A 19,308-nucleotide genomic window follows, 5' to 3' on the forward strand; every position below is an offset into this window, starting at 1 on the left:
GTGAAAGAATGTTTCCAGAATTAAATTTTTTTATTTATTACATGCCCTTATAAAATGCTACTTCTCCATAATCCAGAAAAATATTTTAGAAACATTTGCTGTGCTGAGAACTAGTATCTGATCATAATTTCATGGTAGTGCTGATACTGGATTTCTGTTTGTTGACGATTACCCATTATATTTAATTTATATTGCAGAGCTACATGAAGGGGAATATAAGGGTGCAGAATACAGTATCAGCATCAGTGAAGAGCAAGCAACTGTTTCTTCTTTGGCTGGAATAAAAGGTCCCCGAGGCTCAGTAGTGTCATCTCTCTCAGCTCGAATATCACCGCCACCACCATCCTCCCGCACCACACGGCCTCAGAGTTTTGCCCAGCGTCTGCGGTCTTCAACAAAAATGAATAAAGGTACTTTGTTTGTGGATATGTTTCCTTTGAAAGTTCAGAGACATTAAGTGTTTATGTTAATGAAATGCATATACTGTATGTACTATTTTAATCATCTATTATGTAAGATTGCCTGAAAATACTGTACATGGACAAACCTCTTGTTATACCTACTCTTAAACTTTATACATTCAGTTTAGCCAGGTTTCTTTAATAAAGAAAATCATTCTTGAGCCTACCTCATGTGTGAGTATTTGCCTATGAATAGGAGAAGTTCTTGTATCTGTTGTGTCACTCAGCTAATCTTGGCTTAGCATGTAAAACAAGTGGATGGTTAGCCTAAATTGCAAATAATTTTTTTCTTCATCTTTGCATCAATAAACAGAGTACTGTAAAGTGATATCATCATAATTACATAATTTTGAGTGTAGTCTGACTGTATCAATGGAGGTTGCTAACATATCTCAAGCACTATTACAGCTGTCATATTTTGCACATGTAACGTATAGCTTACAGTATAAGAGAGGTCAGTTTTTAAATAAACCCACATTATAGAAATAATGAAATCTTTTCAATGGGTTTGTGAGCCACCAACTAATTGCCTCCTCAGGGAGGCAATCAAATGACCAGTAAATAAGCACAAAAACAAAAGATAAATGTATTACATCACAAAGGATAGTAGTTAAAGACAGTTAAAACTGCAGTAAATAATTGTAGGTAAACTAAGAAGAAAATAATATAATAATCTGTTGAAAACATTACAGCATTAGATACTGATTTGAAATGAAGAATCTTATATAACAGTGTCCAAGTACTGATTTAAAACAGAGTTCAGCTTTGAAATTTGTCATTTAACTTTGAAAATGATGTTGGGATTGTCCTTCAGTTTTATGCAATATTTGTAAAGGTTTATGCAAAAGAAATGGTCTGTTATCATGTAGTTTCCGTACCTTGCAAAACTGAATAAATGTTCAGTCAGACTTAGATATTCAAACATTCAAGAGGTGCATTTGGTATATACTGATAATTGTAAGGTATTTTTTCAAACTGCTGATAAAAATTCTGAGCTCTTACAGTGCTTGCCTGCCAGGTTTCATCGCTGACTTTACTATATAAATGTGTATGATATCCTTGCTTGAATCATAATGTCTAATGGTTTATGTTGTAATTTTTGTCGGTGTTTTACTTTTTAAACTTTTGCATGGCTACTGTGTAAGGGGTTATTGAGCAATTTTGAGGGAATATCACTGCCCATGTTGTAAGACCATTGATGAGGCTTTGGTGAGATTAATGCAGCTAACTGTTCCTTTTGTTTAATATAATAGCTTGGCTTCATTACGTGTATATTAGTTGTAAGCTGTCTGTATAACTTGAAGTCTAGAGATAGAGTGAAAGTGTAAAGTCATGTCTAGGTAGGCTAGCCTTGACTTGGGCACTTTTTCATCTAGTGTCTATGGTCATAATATGTATCTGAACATGCTGGCAGGGGCTTAATTAAGCAATCAAGGTATAAGTGAAGGGTGTTAGATTTATAAGCTAATGCGTTAACAAAGGTAAACATTGGAAATGAAGTTGCAGAGAATAATGTATTATTATTTTGATGAATAAAACTCAGAAATTCAAAGACAATTGTTACTGATCTGTCATTTCTGGTTATAGTCATTAGTATGAAAAGGTTTTCTCTGTAGACAGATATGATGATTTATGCTCTCATAATGTGTAGTGTGTGATCTTTGTATCAAAACACTATATTTTTTTTAAGGACTGAAAGTTCCAGTTTTAATTGTCTTAAAAATATGTTAACACAGTACTGTAATGAATATTTTAATACTGTAATGCATTTTTTTTTTTTTGTAGGATACACAAATCTTGGTGCAGAGCGGGGAACTGGCAGCCCCTTGTTTAGTATTAGTGTAAGTGGCTCAGGACTTGAAGGAGCAACTATATGCTCTTCAGACAAATCACCACTTCTGGGTCCAGCAGAAGCTCCAGAACCACAGACACCTGTTACAGCAACCCCAAAATGCTGGCGCAATATTTATTATCTTTTGGATTTATACACCACCACACCTGAAACCAAAACTGTTCAGCAGAGGTAAGGAAAATGCATGAATTTACTTGCATATATGGTAAATTAATTATTTAATACATGTTAGTATATTAATATTATTTTCTTTTAATTTGACAAGGACAGTTTTTTATGACAATGCATGAGATGCATTGTCATACAAGGGGCTCATGTTATTGTGCTAAGATAAAGCTCTTCATTAAAATTTCCTATTTTTGTAAAGATGAAAACTTTTTATATGTAAACTACCACAAAGCTGTTCTACATAATCTGCAGTTTTTTATATAGAAAATATTCAGTGTTCAGGAGGTCTTGCTTTCCAGTACAGTCTTTTTTTACCCAAGTTTAACCCTTTAACGCTGAAGCCCTATTTTCAAAAACGTCTCCGTATGCGGGCCTCAAGAGGTAGCGCGAAGCAGAAAAAATTTTTTCAAAAAATCACAGCACGCTTAGTTTTCAAGATTAAGTTCATTTTTGGCTCTTTTTCTCATTGCCTGAAGTTTAGTATGCAACCATCAGAAATAAAAAAAATATCATTATCATATATAAATATTGGAATATATGACAGCTAAAAAAAAACTTGTATAAATTGTATACAAATCGCGCTGTAAGGGAAAACGGTTCAAGCTAATGAGTTAACTTTTTTAGTTGTATTGTACACTAAATTGCGATGATTTTGGTATATAACAGATTGTAAAATGATTAAAGCAACACAGAGAAAAATTATCACAAAATGATGCATGAATTAGAAATGCTGGCGGACGTAAAAAAAGTTTTCAAAAAATTCACCAAAAAATCAAAATATTGTGGTAGAGACTTTCCAATTGTGCCAAAATGAAGGAAATTGATTGAATATTACTAGGCTGCAAGTTTTTAGCTTTACAATTGCATTTTTGAACCATTTCGATCGAGTTAAAAGTTGACCGAAGGTTGATTTTTCTATTTATCGTTATTTCGATGTACATATAAAACTGTGAAGAGCTAAAGGAATGATATATTTTTGTTGTATTCTACATGAAATTGCGCACATTTTGATGTATAACACTCTATGTAACGAATAATATGAAATGGCAAAAAATTACGACAAGCTGACGCAGCAAAAATGCTAGGATTTTCAGCGGAGTCCGCGATGGGAGTGAAGGAAATTTTTTTTCAAAAATTCACCAGAAATCTACATATTGTGCTAGAGACTTTCCGTTTGTTGCAAAATGAAGGTAAATGATTGATTGGTACTCGAATGTAATAATTATGGCTACGGATGCGTTTTTCGATCATTTCGGTCGAAAAAGTTGACCGAATGTTAAAATTTTGTCAGTTATCGTGATTTCGGCGAAAATATTAAAAACTGTATGAAGAGCTAAAGGAATTACATATTTTTGTTGTATTCTACATGAAATTGCGCACATTTTGATGTATAACACTTTATGTAACGAATAATATGAAACAGCGAAAAAATTATGGCTGATGCAAGAAATGCTAGGATTTTCAGTGGAGTACGCTGCGACGCCGAGAAAAGGAAAATTTTTTTTTAAAATTCACCAAAATCTAAATAATGTGCTAGAGACTTTCTGTTTGTTGCAAAATGAAGGTAAATGATTGATTGTTACTCGAATGAAATAATTATAAACTACGGATGCGTTTTTCGATCATTTCAGTCGGTCAAAGTTGACCGAATGTTAAAAATTTGTCAGTTATCATGATTTCGGCGAAAATATTAAAAAACTGTGAAGAGCTAAAGGAATGATATATTTTTGTTGTATTCTACATGAAATTGCGCACATTTTGATGTATAACACTTTATGTAACGAATAATGAAACGGGCGAAAAAATTACGGCAAGCTGACGCAAGAAATGCTAGGATTTTCAGTGCGATGCTTGTGCTGGCGAAGGGAAATTTTTTTTTTTTTTTTTCAAAAATTCACCAAAAATCTAAATAATGTGTAAAACTTTCCGTTTGTTGCAAAATGAAGGTAAATGATTGATTGTTACTCGAATGTAATAATTATGGCTTCGGATGCGTTTTTCGATCATTTGGTCGAATCAAAGTTGACCGAATGTTAAATTTTGTCAGTTATCGTGATTTCGATGTAAATATTAAAACTGTGAAGAGCTAAAAGAATGATATATTTTTGTTGTATTCTACATGAAATTGCGCACATTTTGATGTATAACACTTTATGTAACGAATAATATGAAACAACGAAAAATTACGGCAAGCTGGCGCAAGAAATGCTAGGATTTTCAGGAGTTCGCACGCGAGCGGAGAAAATTTTTTCAAAAATTCACCAAAATTGTAAATGTTGTGCTAGAGACTTTCCGTTTGTTGCAAAATGAAAGTAAATGATTGATTGTTACTTTCGAATGTAATAATTATGGCTACGGATGCGTTTTCGATCATTTGGTTGAGTCAAAGTTGAGGAATTTTAAAATTTTGTCAGTTATCGTGATTTCGATGTAAATATTAAAAACTGTGAAGAGCTAAAGGAATAATATATTTTTTGTTGTATTCTACATGAAATTGCGCACATTTTGATGTATAACACTTTATGTAATGAATAATATGAAATGGCGAAAAATTACGTAAGCTGGCCGCAAGAAATGCTAGGATTTTCAAGCGGAGTTAGGTGCGGAGTGGAGGAAAATTTTTTTCAAAAATTCACCAAAATTCTAAATATTGTGCTAGAGACTTTCCGTTTGTTGCAAAATGAAGGTAAATGATTGATTGTTACTACTCGAATGTAATAATTATGGCTTACGGATGCGTTTTTAGATCATTTCAGTCGAGTCAAAGTTGACCGAATGTTAAAATTCACTTTGGATGCTGGGTCCTTCTCAGCATCCCAGTCTAAAAACTCTCCTCACACGCTCACTTCCGACGGGCGTATCGCCTTTCCGCGTCCCTGGCGCTTTGTGACATCTCTGCAAGCGTTCTGTTGCAGCACGAATACGCTAACACTCACAAAAAAAGTTCAACAAACACGTCTGGCGCCAAAATATCGGCTCCCGCAAGGTGCTGCTCTGATGCTCTGATGCGAGATGGGGAAATTGGCGCACGTCTGGGTGACGCTCAGAAACAAAACAACAGCTGGATCCGTGAACTCCCAGCATCCACCGAGCGCGGATTTGAAATCTTCCGCAAACTAGGCCTACAATTAGTTTTCGCGAATATTTAAAAAAACATTTTCAGTCGGCGTTTGCAACGTCCACTCGGCATTCGACGACAATTTTGGACGACGCGTTAAAACATCCAACAGGCGTTTTAAGGTTAATTAGCTTAAGCTTTTAATTTGCCTGGTTTTCTAACTTATTTACAGAATTAGTTTGTTAAGAAGATGGTGCAGTAGCATTATTATGTTAAACAAGGGATCCATAATGAGTATTTTAGCTTAAATTATTACATAAACATAAAACTTTTATATTTGTAATTCAAAATATATACACTAAGAACTAAGTTTTTATTTGAATAATGTATATACTGTAATTACTACAGTCATATCAAGTACTGTATTGTGGGTATCAGGCTACAGATTATAGTTATAAATATTCATACTTACATATGTGCAAACCACTTGAGAGAGGTGGAATAACAGACCTTTAGATATCACAAAACTTTATCAAAGAATGTAACTTACTATTGAAAGTGTTTATATGGATGGTATGAGACCTCTTAAATTCAAATATATTCGGTGCTGTATAAACATTTATTAATCAATTATATTGGGAAGTTATTCTCAGTCATTTAATAACAAAAAGTTGACATTTAAAGGTAGTCTTCACCAAACACAAATACAAATATTTTCAAATGTAGAAAATTGTGAACATGCGACTCTTTTAGTCATGTTAACCCTTTGACTTATGAGCCTAATAGACAATGATGTCTGTTGTCATTGGCAGTAACTCTGGCAATGGGCATAAAAATGTTTATGCCTATTTATGTTCAGATACATAGAGCGCCAACATTTTTCAGGGTAAACTACTCACTCTTGATTCATTTTGCAGCTGAATGATTGATCTATATAATAACACAAAAGCATAAGCAATGAAAATAAATGTAATTGAAATATGTGGAAGGTAGCCAAGAGAAAATGTTGAAATTTCCTCTGAAACAATTTGCCAAAATAAAAAGTATTTGCAAACATACCAATGAGCTATCATGGTGGAGGTGGGTTAATACCAAAGTAAAGTACAATTTCCCCCTCTCTCATTGGATAAACAAGTAGAACATATTCGGTATTAACTTATACCTCTCATGATGGCTCAGTGGGTAGACCATCAACTGGAGTTGTTGGAAGGTAACTGTCGAAGGATCGAGACCCGGCAGTACCGATCCATTTATCACTTATAATTCCCCTTCGGTGGTAATTCCCTATCAGGGAAGTTCCCAAAGTAGCGTGAATTGAATATTAAATGACATTTGTAACTTCTTGATGGTATATAAATCACGGTGTGATAAAAATTAATAATAAAAGCTTCGCGTAAGGTTCCAAACGAATCCAGTGAGTCATCATAGTGGAGTGGTTAATGGGTTGGCATAATTTCCTCTCAACGGGTGAACAAGTAGAGCAAATGGGCATTAACTGCACTCTGATGGCTCAGAGGCAGACCATTGACTGGAGGCGTTTGAAGGTAACTGTGCTGGAGGGATCAAACCGCAGTACTGATCCATTTATCACTTATAATTCCCCTCTGATGATAATCTTCATCAGGGATATTCCAAAGCAGTGTGAATTGGATATCAAAGGAATGTTTGTAGCTTCACATTGTGTGATAAAATTTATGATAATAGCTGCTCCAAACGCACTAAATGAGCTATCGCAGGAGGTGGGTTAATGCCGAAGCTAAGTATAATTTCCCCCCCTCTCGACAGGTAAACAAGTAGAGCAGATTCGGCATTAACTTATACCTCTCTTTCTGGCTCAGTGGGTAGACTGTTGACTGGAGTTGTTGGAAGGTAACTGTGTCGAGGGATCAAGACCTGGCAGTACCAATCCATTTATCACTTATAATTCCCCATTCGGGATATTCCCAAAGCAGCATGAATTGGATATTAAATGACATTGGTAGCTTCATGATTGCATATAAATCATGGTGTGACAAAAATTTCATAATAAGAGCTGCGTGTTCTAAACATAACAATGAGCTATCATGATGAAAGTGGGTTAATGCCAATGCTAATTATAATTTCCCCTTTCTCGACGGGCATACAAGTAGAGCAGACTTGGTATCAACTTATACCTCTCTTGATGGCTCAGTGGGGTAGACCGCCGACTGGAGTCGTCGGAAGATAATTGTGTCGAGGGATCGAGACCCAGCAGCACTGATCCATTTATCACTTATAATGCTCCTTCGATGATAATTCCCCATCAGAGGATATTCCTGAAGTAGCGTGAATTGGATATTAAAAGACATTTGTAGCTTCGTGATTATGTATAAATATACTGTATATATATATATATATATATATATATATATATATATATATATACAGGCGGTCCCAGTTTCTGACAGGGGTTCCGTTCTTGCGCCGTCGTAACCGAAAATCGTCGTAAGCCGGAACATCGTCGAAAAATCGTCAAAAATCATAAGAAAACCTTACTTTTAATGCTTGCGCATTGAAAACGATGTAAACTGCATTATTATTGAGTTTTTACATCAAAAGAACTCTAAATTACATTATTCTGCCATTTTGGGCCATATTTCTTCCAAGCCGATCGAGCGTGACGACGCGTCAACCCGAACATGCGCCGTATTGTGAAATACTTTCTGATGAATATATTTGAAAAGCGTCAGAACTCGAACGTCAGAAGTCGGAACCGTCAGAACCGACTGCCTGTATATATATGTATATATATATATATATATATCACCAAAGGGGCATTATATAAGTGATAAAATGGATCAGTACTGCTGGGTCTTGATCCTCGCACAGTTACCTTCCAACAACTCCAGTCAATGGTCTACCCTCTGAGCCAAAGAGAGGCGTTTTACTTCTGTTCACCCGTTGGGAGGGGGGAATTATACTAGCTTCAAAGCATTAACCACCTCCACCATGATAGCTCATTGGTTCGTTTGAACACGCAGTTCTTATTATTAAATTTTTATCACACCGTGATTTATATACGATCAAGAAGTTACAAATGTCGTTTAATATCCAATTCATGCTACTTTGGGAATTTCCCCGATTGGGAATTGCCACCAAGGGGTTAATTATAAGTGATAAATGGAATGGCGCCCGTCATAAACCGGGACCGCTCACGCTTTTGCTTGTAAGCCAAAAATAATCGAAATCACAACAAAACCGACTTAATGCTTTTTGGTGTATTGAACTAATGTAAAATACATTTTTATTGAATTTTTCATCAAAAACCTCCAAATTTTGATTATTTTGCCATTTTGGAGCCATATTTCTTCTGTTGGATCGGCGTCGTAAACATCATAACCCTGGAATATGCATCGTAAACTGGGAAATAATTTCTGATGAATATATTTGAAAAGCTTCTTAACCTCGGAACATCGTAAGCCAGACATGTCTTAACCCAAGAACTGCCTGTATATTTATATTTATATATACTGTATAAATAAATAGTGAAGTTTCCTTATCTCTGATCCACTTACCTGCTGTAAGCAACGGAGGGTAAAAAGAAATTTGAAATGACTTAAACTGTGTGCATCATAACATCTAACACCTTTTAAACCTTTTACACTTAATTTTCCCTTCAGCACTGAATGACCTTATAGGTCCCAGGGCTTGGCCTTCAGCCTAAATTGTATATTCTCTCTATCATCACCTTGTCCCTCCAACAATACACCACTGTTTCACCTCAGTATGAGCATAGTCTTGTAACACGACATATCCATTTTTTGTTTGTATGAACCTTTAGTAAACCCATGTAGCCAGTCCAAAGTGTGTAAGGGGCAAAAGTGATAGTGTGAAAAGTTTCAAGAGGGCCGATGATATGCTTCCTGTGTTGGAAAAGGCAAGTATTCTAAATATGATCATAAGAGAAAAAATCATTTGCAGAGTTTACTAGGAAATGTGGCAAGAGCGAAGCATCAGTTCAGAAAATTTTTAAACACCGGAAAAGTTTACATGAAAGTATTGGTAGGAAAAGCTAACATGAAAGCATGGGTACTGCATCTGTGGGTGATTAAGTGTTGTAGTAAACCAAAAAAAAAAGTTTTAAACTTGTGAATAGAAGGCAGTGAAAATAAAAGTTCTCTTTGATGGAAGCATTTTACGGCAGAAGGCCTTAAGGTGTTGGCTATTATCTGTAGTTATAGATATTTCCCAGGGGGTCAGTTGGGTCTTGGAACACATTGCCTCAGATGTAGGCATGAGTACTCTATTCTTGTTTACACCCTATCTTTTTTCCTTTCTGCTCATTATTTTCCACTTATAAGTATTCTATATTGGTGAAGATTGTGCTGGTAAATTCATGACCTTTTGCTTTCAAGATCAGTAGCTGTCCATAAATAGATATACAAACAGCTTTAAGATCTCATTACATTAATTACTTTTACAGTACTGTAACTGTTCATGATTTAAACCCTTAATGGTGATAATCAGTTATCGCTAACACTTGAATCTGTATTTAAACTGTTGCACTGTACATGACGTAGCATTATAGGTAATATAATTATTGTGAGGAAAAAGTAAATAATTTTGTTTAATTTTTAAAATACATATCAAATATGTATCTTGTTAAATTCTTTTTTTTTTTTCAGAACCTCAATTGCTGGTGATGCTGCAGATGGACACAAGGGAAGTCGCAAATATGATATTTTGAAAGAGAGCAAAGCTTCGGACATTGAAACAGGGATGCAGGCACATATTCCTCCATCAGTGGTTGCTGATAAAACCAAGGAATTAGGTAATTGTTTTAATTTTGGTTGAAGTTTGTAGTAGAGTCTTTACTGTGTGCTATGTGTGAATGCTTATATTGACAGTATATTTTTCCTCTATGTTGAATAGATGCCAGGTCATGGATCAGGAACATTAATTTTTAATGATGAAATGATAATGTATTTCTTAACAGTAAGTCTGATAGCTTGTAAGCTGGATTAAAGATGATTTTATAGTTGCATTAGTGTTCCATCGTATTATAGTGTAAGGTGACCAGAGGAATTGTCAAAGTGGCACTGATGAGTTAAAGAATAGAGACCAATGCATAAAGAGTTCAAGGGCTAGGTAGGTGTTACAAGTAACAAAATCACTGAAATTGTGCAAGAGCATGGTAAGGTAACTCATAGCAGTAGCTAACTAAGGGATGTGAGTCAATAATGGCTTTGATGCCCAGTTGGTCCTGACTAGGTCAAGACTTTTTTTTACTAGTATGGTATTTTCAGCTGAGGAAATTTTAGCTTTTGGGATTCAGTTGCTGCACAAATTGAATTGAGAAAATATGGTACAGTAATATGCATCATTACATTAAGGGTGGTAAAACTCTCTGTGTAGTCTTCTACAATACAGTGTTGTTATAGCTTCATGAAGAGGGAATGCAGACATCAAAAACTGAGCAAAATATGTGTTCTAGAACAAAATCCCAATTTTGTATTTTACATGTGGATAATCTTTGGAGAAGTATAGAAACTGGCCATTTTAAATAATTTAACTGTTATGGTACTGACAGCATTGATGTTTGGTGGCTTAGGGAATAACCAAACCTGTACACTCTTAATTTGTTGGACTTATTTATGGTGTCTTTTTATTTACCATAGACTAGCTGAAGTTCACCAGAAACATTTTTTTCACAAATATTTAGTTTAAATTTGATTGTGCGATTGTTGGCAAATGTATCTCAAAACAGCTTTAACTGCACAGACATATCCAAGTTCACATATGAGCATGGACAAGTGCACATATGAACATGTCAGATGATTTTATGGACAGTCTGAAATAATTGAAGAATTTATGCTCATATTCCCTCAGTTTTGGATACACAGTTATGAATGTAGCATGCGTATATCAGTCCCTTAAAATAGGGTGGATCCAATATCATCATTGTCTTTTCTTTCACTTCTGCCACCAGTGACAGAGAAGCCAAATGAATATTATTTATTTAATTCTCATATTGATACTGAATGAAATGCACAGCTAACCACCATAGTGTGTAGGGTCACCACTTTCTGCAAACTGAGCAATTGATGTTTCAGTCACCACCTCTTGTGAACAGGGCCTAACATGAAGACTATTCAGCCTGACTGAAGACATAAAAGGTGTTTTGATATCTAGTGGTGTGATTTACCTTTTCTTAATCATTTGCCCCCTTCTGAATTCAGATGGGGAAGTACAAATTTCCTTCTAGCTCTTGCCATATTTGGATATCCATCTTTCATAAGCAATTTACTATCATCTCATAGTAACCAACTACATAGTTATTTTTTTAGGTAAAAAAAATATTGCAATTTACTGAGTAAAGGTAAGCCTTTTATAATGCCTTTCAGCACTGACTTAGATTATAGTGCTGTTTGCAAAATTTGGGAGGTAATGCCCATTAAAGCAGATTGAGAGGTGTTTCACTTAAACAGATTTTCCCATAAGCGAGCCCTAACTCATTTTTTGTATAACCTTATGGGAGAGCTCCTTCACAGAGAAAAAAATAAAAACAAAACAGATAGGCATTTATTTAGAATAATCAGAGAGTCCTAAAATGTGACATTCTACACTAATTTCACCAAAAGATGTTTTCCTAGCAACATTTTACATGAAGAGTTTGACCTTGGGGGCTGTATTTCATGTATTGCAGAAGGACTGAGTCCTGATCCTCACCAGTCTCTCAGTACAAGTTGAATGTAGTGAACTGCCACTGTTCCTCCATAGAGAGTTCATAAGCAATGAAAGTGCATTAAGAATCAAGGCAAGTGATTCACCAACAAAATCTGTTTTGATCTAAGGGCATATTTATAAACAGTCATCCATCTCCTTTCCCAATTAGAGCTAATAGATTGTTTGAGTCACTGAACATAGATATACAAGTACCTTCAACAGTGGCTTACCACCCCATTGGACCATGAATAAAGTATGACTTGCACACAGTGAAATATTTATCAAAAAGTTCCTCATACCCCAGAACACCATAGACAGAAACCAGATCATATATGACAAAAATCGATCACATTAGGCGATTTATACAGATGGGTCTAAATCACAACATGGAGTAAGATAATCAGCTATATCCCAGAACAAGTCATACTGCTATCTTTGCCTAATAATGCCTCAGTCTTCACAGCAGAGTTGTGTGTAATGCAGTAGCCACTAAAATTATAAAGCAAATATCATTCAATACCTTTGCATTTTTAGCACTCAAGAAGCGAAGCTTATAGGAAATTAAATATGAACTCCACAAATCTAAATGGAAAAATATTGAATGTGTTGGATCCTGCCCATGTAGGGATTAAAGGGAAATGAAGAAGCTGATAAAGCAGCTAAAGAAGCAGTCCACATGGCAAGAGCAAATGTAAAATCCCAATTAGTGATTACATAAGAGATATAAAAACAACCATCAAAATAAAATGGCAAAAAATATGGAACGAGGAACCTATAAATAATAAATTGAAACATAAAATCCAGTGTGGAAAATGGAGCTCATCATGTCAGAGAGATGCACACAAGTAATTCTGATATGTCTGTGAATATGCCATACTCATTTGACACATGGACACTTGATGAACAGCCCACATGGCCCTCCTCCTGAATGCCCAGATTGCAAAGTGTTGATAACAATCAAACATGTGTTGTGTGACTGTCCAAAGTATAATCAACAGCGAGTATCAACCTTGGAAATAATTGATAGGGAAAATTACTGTGAATTCGTACATTTTCTCATCCCATACATTTTCAAGTCATCCCAAAATATAAAACATTTTCATATACCATTTTAACATGAAGTTGTAACTTAATAGATAAAATATAAAACCAAGTAAATAATGAAATACAGAAGCCCATAGGGCATTTTAATGAATAAAAAAAATGTAATTTGAATTTTAATTTTTTTTAAATTTTATTTTATTCTTTAATCTTCAATTTTTTTGTATGTATGGAAAAACGAGCAAATGTATTTATCATATAGATGTGTCTCAGTATAAAAGTATGTTCATTGTACAGTTTTTTCTTTTAAACTTCATTTTCATTTATTCATTATCATGAATGACCTATTTGGTCCCAGTTCTAGGTCTATGGCCTAGACCTGGTATTTCATCCTAATCCTTTGGGCCAACCTTATGAGAGGTGATAGTCAGCTCAGTGGTCTGGTTAAACTATCTTAATAATAATAATTATGTGGGGATAAACATGAACGCCCAGTTAAGCTTTTTGTAGGCTGTAATGGATGTTAACTCTTGTCAGTTATATTTTATTTAATTTGGGTGTGAAATCATCACTGAGAACACGTTGTAAAATTTATATCTATTTGGAAATTGAAATTGTTTCCTAAAAGTTTCCAGTTTACATTGAGTGTTTGCTGAATGAAAGAGATTTTACTAATTGAGAGATTTTCACTACTTTACTAAATGAGAGATTTCTACTGAGAGGAAACCTTTATAGAGATGAAGGTAGTATAACAACAGTCTTTGCAGGTAGACCATATGAACTGAAAATTCATATCAAGTACTTTCATGATAGTTGATGAAAAATTTGTATGATAGTATCAAATGTTCCTTTATCAATGCAATTAATAATTCTTCTCTCTCACATGACCCACTTTGTTATCCTTCATGTAAGTTTTCATTGTACATAATTAATCAATTTTACCCCAAAGTTGGAATAGTGTCTGGAGAACGGACACCTCTTGTGGTATTTGGCCTGGCCAAGATCCAGCGAACAAAACTTCTGGCAACTCTTAGTGGACTCAAACTTGAAGCTGAGATGAATGCTGTTCATTCTTCACTAACATTCCGGTAATTATCAGTTTTTTCCGAAATCACTTGAAACATAGTTCTCCTGGCAATGTATTTGCAAGATAAAAAGAATAGCCTTAATGTTTGAATGTGGCTGCATATTCAGACTGTTTTGTTTGTGGTATATAAAATGTGACTACCATTCCACCAAGATGAGGTTCAAGTTGTTGGAGAATAATTATACCAGAGTCTGTCATTGAATATGAATGTTTTGTTTATGATTAGTATAACCTATACTTTCAAACCAGATGCAGTTTGAATATATATATATATATATATATTATATATATTTACGGCGCATATATCCAGGATTACGACGTGTGTGTGTGTATATATATAAATTATACACAATATCCGGCGAAGAGCTATGGCCCAAAACTGTTCAGAAGAAACCAAAATTTAGTTTGGAATTTTTTCCCATAAGAAATAACTGAAAATGGACACAATGCAGTTTACCCCATTGTTTTCACAAAACATTACCAAACCATTAAAAGTAAATCTTTTCTTAGGATGCCGACTTTTAAATTCGATTTTTCACTGGTTTGCACCAGTGCAACCATATTACCGATGGTAGACGGCGTGCCATAGAACAGAACCCCTTTAGAAACTACCAGGATGTACTGTAACAGGTAGACACAAAACTGGTGTATAACATATTGGAAATATAGCTATTATTATATAAATTAATAAAATAATAAAAATAAGCCAAATTATATTTATCATAAACTTAAGAAAATTGCCTATTATGTATATAGGCAGCTTGTGGCATGAGCAGATGTAAACAAACCACTCCTGGTGGCAGTGGTACTAATTTAAACGTTGTTTTTCAGCAAAACTTATGGTACAAGAACACAGAGTCCACTGAGCTACCCAGAAATCACTTTAAAACATCTTCAATAAATGCCATATTGGTAGCACAACATTTTTTTGCTTGAGGGAATTGGCACCAAATCAACACATGAAAGAATATTCTTAATTTTATTTTTAATGTAGTTACAAATAAAAATTAGGTTAACCCCAGGGTAACCCCTTTCTATGTTTCGCCAACAAGGCTTTTTATACTGAACAGCACACATAAACATTGCTGTAAGAAACTCACACGCACGCCTTGGGACTCATGATTTAATCAAAATGGGGTGCAGAAAGTGTTGTTTAAATACTTGTAAGGGGTACCATCTTGGAACTGGAGCATATGTGTGGACGTGAATTTTAAATATCCCACCAACAACACCAGACTGCTGACAAGTGAGAAACACTTTTGTTACAAACATGATATGAATCAGGCCAGATTCTGGTTTGTTGTTTGAGCTTGATGAAAATTTACTAAATTTCACTGTAAAAGACATTGCTAATAGGTTGAGGACTAGGGTTCTACTTCTTATATATACATTATCAAATGATGGACAAAGAAATTATGAATAGGAAGGAATTTTTCATAACAGGAGAGAGGATACTCAACCTTTCAGATCTACATTTTTCTAACAGATAAAGGTTCTCAAGAACTCAGGAGCATTGTAGACATATACTGTATACCTTAACATTTCATAAACCATGCTTGATCTTGGGCTCCATTCTTTATGGTGGTGTTTATGATTTAGTGAGTATTTATTTAAGTCTAGCTGTTAAACATTAATTAGTACATTTAGTCTTATATTAAATAATAAACAGTTATTATAGGCACTTCGTATCCTGTGTATGTGTTGTGTTCATCATACATGTTATTGCTTTGTAGAACTCTATTTACTTGTAATAATGCTTTGCAAGCGTTGATTGGGATTTTTGGGTTGTAAAGATTTTGCTGTATTGAGAGACCACTTTTAATAAATGGACAAAGAAATTATGAATTCAGTTTTTCATAACAAATTTTGTTTAAAATGTGGACAGATATCTTCAAGGTATTGTAGAACATATACTGTTTGTCCAGTATAAATCTTGATCTTGGGCTCAATTGACATTGTGATGTTCAAAATCCATGTTCTTTAGCTGTTAAAATCATAGCCCATTGCTTACATTAAAAACTATACCTGAAGCTGATTGATCATATGTAATGGTTTCAAAAGTTATTAATCTTGTGATTTTTAATTGCTACTGATCAAAAGGAAAAGATTATATTAGATCTCCTGAAATAAAAATCATTAGATTACAAGTCAAAAATGTAAAAAAAGATAGGAAAATATGAATGTAAGTCTTAATCTTGGAGTTACTAGCAACGATGCTGCAATGTTGTTTTTCATAAATGAGGTTCACCTGAATACCAAGGTGACACAGGAATGTCTATGCTTGAATCGTGCACTTTGAATTACAGGACAGTGACAATTACCATCTGACATTGTCAGGTGTGTTCACCATTCTAAATTTATTTACTAAGACTTTCTCAGAGCTAAGTAGACTGGTATTTCATATTGATTTTAGAAAGTTTTACTACATTTTAATAGTCATAGAAATTTCATTGCAATCGTTTACACATTCGGTGGTATGATAAGGAGTGACTGCATTCTACAAAACTAGAATATGCCTATGCTTAAGCTTAAAGTTACAGTATGATAGGCTATATGAGTCATACTGGATATAATTTGCGGAGAACTTTCTTAAGAACATTATCTCCTTTCAGAATAACAGGATCATAAAAAATTATATAGACCTATAATGTCCTATGTCTTTTTGTCAGTTTACACAGCTTATGACGTTTGGATTATAGGCCTATCTTATATTCAGCTGTTTTATTGAGGTTCTTGATGTGATTATTCTTGTTTTTGTTGCTGCTGTCATGGTGCTTGTAGTTACTTCAAAAATTTTTCATGTTGTTAACATTGCAGAATAAATATAGACCTATTCATAAAATACTAGTGTAAAGAATTATCTGCCTACCATTGTTAATTGAAATTTAGTCATTTGTTGTAATACAAAGTAATTAAGATCTTTATGAATATAGTCTACAGTAGAATATTCTCCTAACAACAAAGAGAGAGAAAGAGAGAGAGAGAAAATTTACTGACTCATATGCATCCGTTTGTCCAACTGGGTAACCTACAAGAATGTCCCCAAATTCAAATGATTCATGGGCTACTCACAGACTGGTTTGGATCATCGCATACATAACTTTTTCAGCTATCATTTATTTTTTTCTTATTACGTTATGTATCTTGATGCCTTCCTACCATAGCCTTCATTTTCATAGAAATGCTACAGCAGCCTTATATTTACTCATTACAGTAGTAGAATTTGTTATCCATTTTGTAAATATATATTTTCAATATAATTCACTGATAACAGTTCGATAGTTGTGTGTAAAGCTGAGACAGCCCTATGATTGGTCTGTGTGCACCATCAGCCATGTGCCCAAAAATTTTACTTTTATTCTCTGTGGTGTAATTGGTGTTACACTTACTATGGCCATTGATGCACATACACATGTATGTGTACAGTATATGGCATGTACATTTCACTGTATGCAGCTGTTAATTAAAAAAGCACATTTCCAACAAATACAAGTAGAAAACTAGAAATTGACTTGTAGGCCGATGCACTATCATTGTCTCAAAATATAAGAATTTGATGTGTAGGCCTATGCCCTGTCATTGCCTCAAAATATAAGAGTTTGATATGTAGGCCTAGTCTCACAATGCTATTAACATTTGATGCAGGATTGCTTATATAGGCCAACACCAATTAAAAAAAAAAAGCAAGATGCTTGTATATTTAGGTCTGCACATATAAAAAAATACAAAGACTGAATGATCCAAGATCTTCATAATGATATATAACTTAATATATCTTTTATCGGAGATAACAACTGCAGACTTCACAACTCCAGAAACTCATATCTCTGGTGTCATCATTCATGCATGGAGCTCAGCATTACTGGAGTCAAATCCATATGCACTGTTAATTAGTGATGTCATTCCCCTTTTAAGAGCTAGCCAATCATGGTTGTGCTGTGGGTGGGCTTAGCTGTAAAGACCTGTGGATTTTGCTATATTGCAGGCAAATGTTTGCGTGCTTGTTAAACACAAAATTTGGGTCGTCATGGAATTCACTGTTTTCTAACTAAATTTAGTTCCTACAATTTTCTTCCTGTTCTCTTCTTGTCAGAAATCTCTTTTCACTTCTGAAATCTTTTCAAGCCATGCTCCCTTAAGCAAGTGTGAGTTTGATACTTAGAAGTCTTCTGTTTTTTACCAGTGTAGATCAGCCTTTGGATTTCAGGAGTAAGTTGGTCATTTGGACAAGTCAGCAGGCACTCTTTCAGTTTGCTCTTCTGAAAATGAGAGTAGATGTAACATATGATCATGACTTTTGTATCACTGCAAGTATTTTCAGAGACAAATGGGTAAGGAGGATTGGTGTCTGAGGTTGGTTCAAATTTTTCCTTCAAGTTTATAAATAATTTAATAGCAACAGGCCCGCTAGCTCAATAAAATAGTTATGATTAATGTTTATGAAGGTGAATATATTTCAAATTGTGTTTCTATTTACTTTAAGGGACACCAAAAAGGGTATGTTACCACCTTCAAAACACAGATTATTTTTTGCAGAACTGTCGTCAAAGTTACCATTGGGAAAAGCCAGGGACTTTATTCTAGCCTCTCCCGTAAAACCAAGGATAAGAATTCAGCCCTCATAAATATTGGAGATGTTCACATAGATATCCCACAGCATCCTGTGATCTTGCATGACATGATGACTAGAGGAACAAAGCAGCTGTCCACCACACTAATGGTAAGTCTCATTTTTGGATACTGATGTTTGGGTAATTGTTATTTTTGCATGCTGTGATGTTTAGCATTGCAGTATTCCATTTTTGGTAACAACTTAGAAAAAATTTAAGTTAATTCTTGTATACTGTACATCAAAAGTTACACTATTTGAATTATAAGAACCTTTTAAAAGCCATGATCAAATTTTTATAGATACTGTAACAGTGTTTCTGTCCATGTAACAAAAACCAGATCCCTG

General features: G+C 34.5%; 2 protein-coding genes across 2 annotated transcripts in view; both read left to right on the plus strand.

Moving 5' to 3' along the window:
- The first annotated feature begins 200 nt into the window (after positions 1-200).
- LOC136833914 (bridge-like lipid transfer protein family member 1) lies at positions 201-14,356 on the plus strand. The gene is made up of 4 exons (XM_067096201.1): positions 201-410; positions 2,247-2,484; positions 10,183-10,328; positions 14,214-14,356. Exons 1-4 carry the CDS (start codon positions 401-403, stop codon positions 14,354-14,356), a joined length of 537 nt encoding a protein of 178 aa, XP_066952302.1. The 5' UTR covers positions 201-400.
- A 3,922-nt stretch (positions 14,357-18,278) lies between these two features.
- Positions 18,279-19,308, plus strand: part of LOC136833946 (bridge-like lipid transfer protein family member 1) — a 66,318-nt gene continuing 65,288 nt past the window's right edge. The window contains exons 1-3 of the mRNA XM_067096227.1: positions 18,279-18,289; positions 18,535-18,682; positions 18,835-19,071. Of these exons, the coding sequence (XP_066952328.1) occupies positions 18,279-18,289; positions 18,535-18,682; positions 18,835-19,071 (396 nt within the window). The remainder of the gene's footprint in view (positions 18,290-18,534; positions 18,683-18,834; positions 19,072-19,308) is intronic.

Source organism: Macrobrachium rosenbergii, chromosome 52 (genome assembly GCF_040412425.1).
Source record: "Macrobrachium rosenbergii isolate ZJJX-2024 chromosome 52, ASM4041242v1, whole genome shotgun sequence".
Taxonomy (NCBI): domain Eukaryota; kingdom Metazoa; phylum Arthropoda; class Malacostraca; order Decapoda; family Palaemonidae; genus Macrobrachium; species Macrobrachium rosenbergii.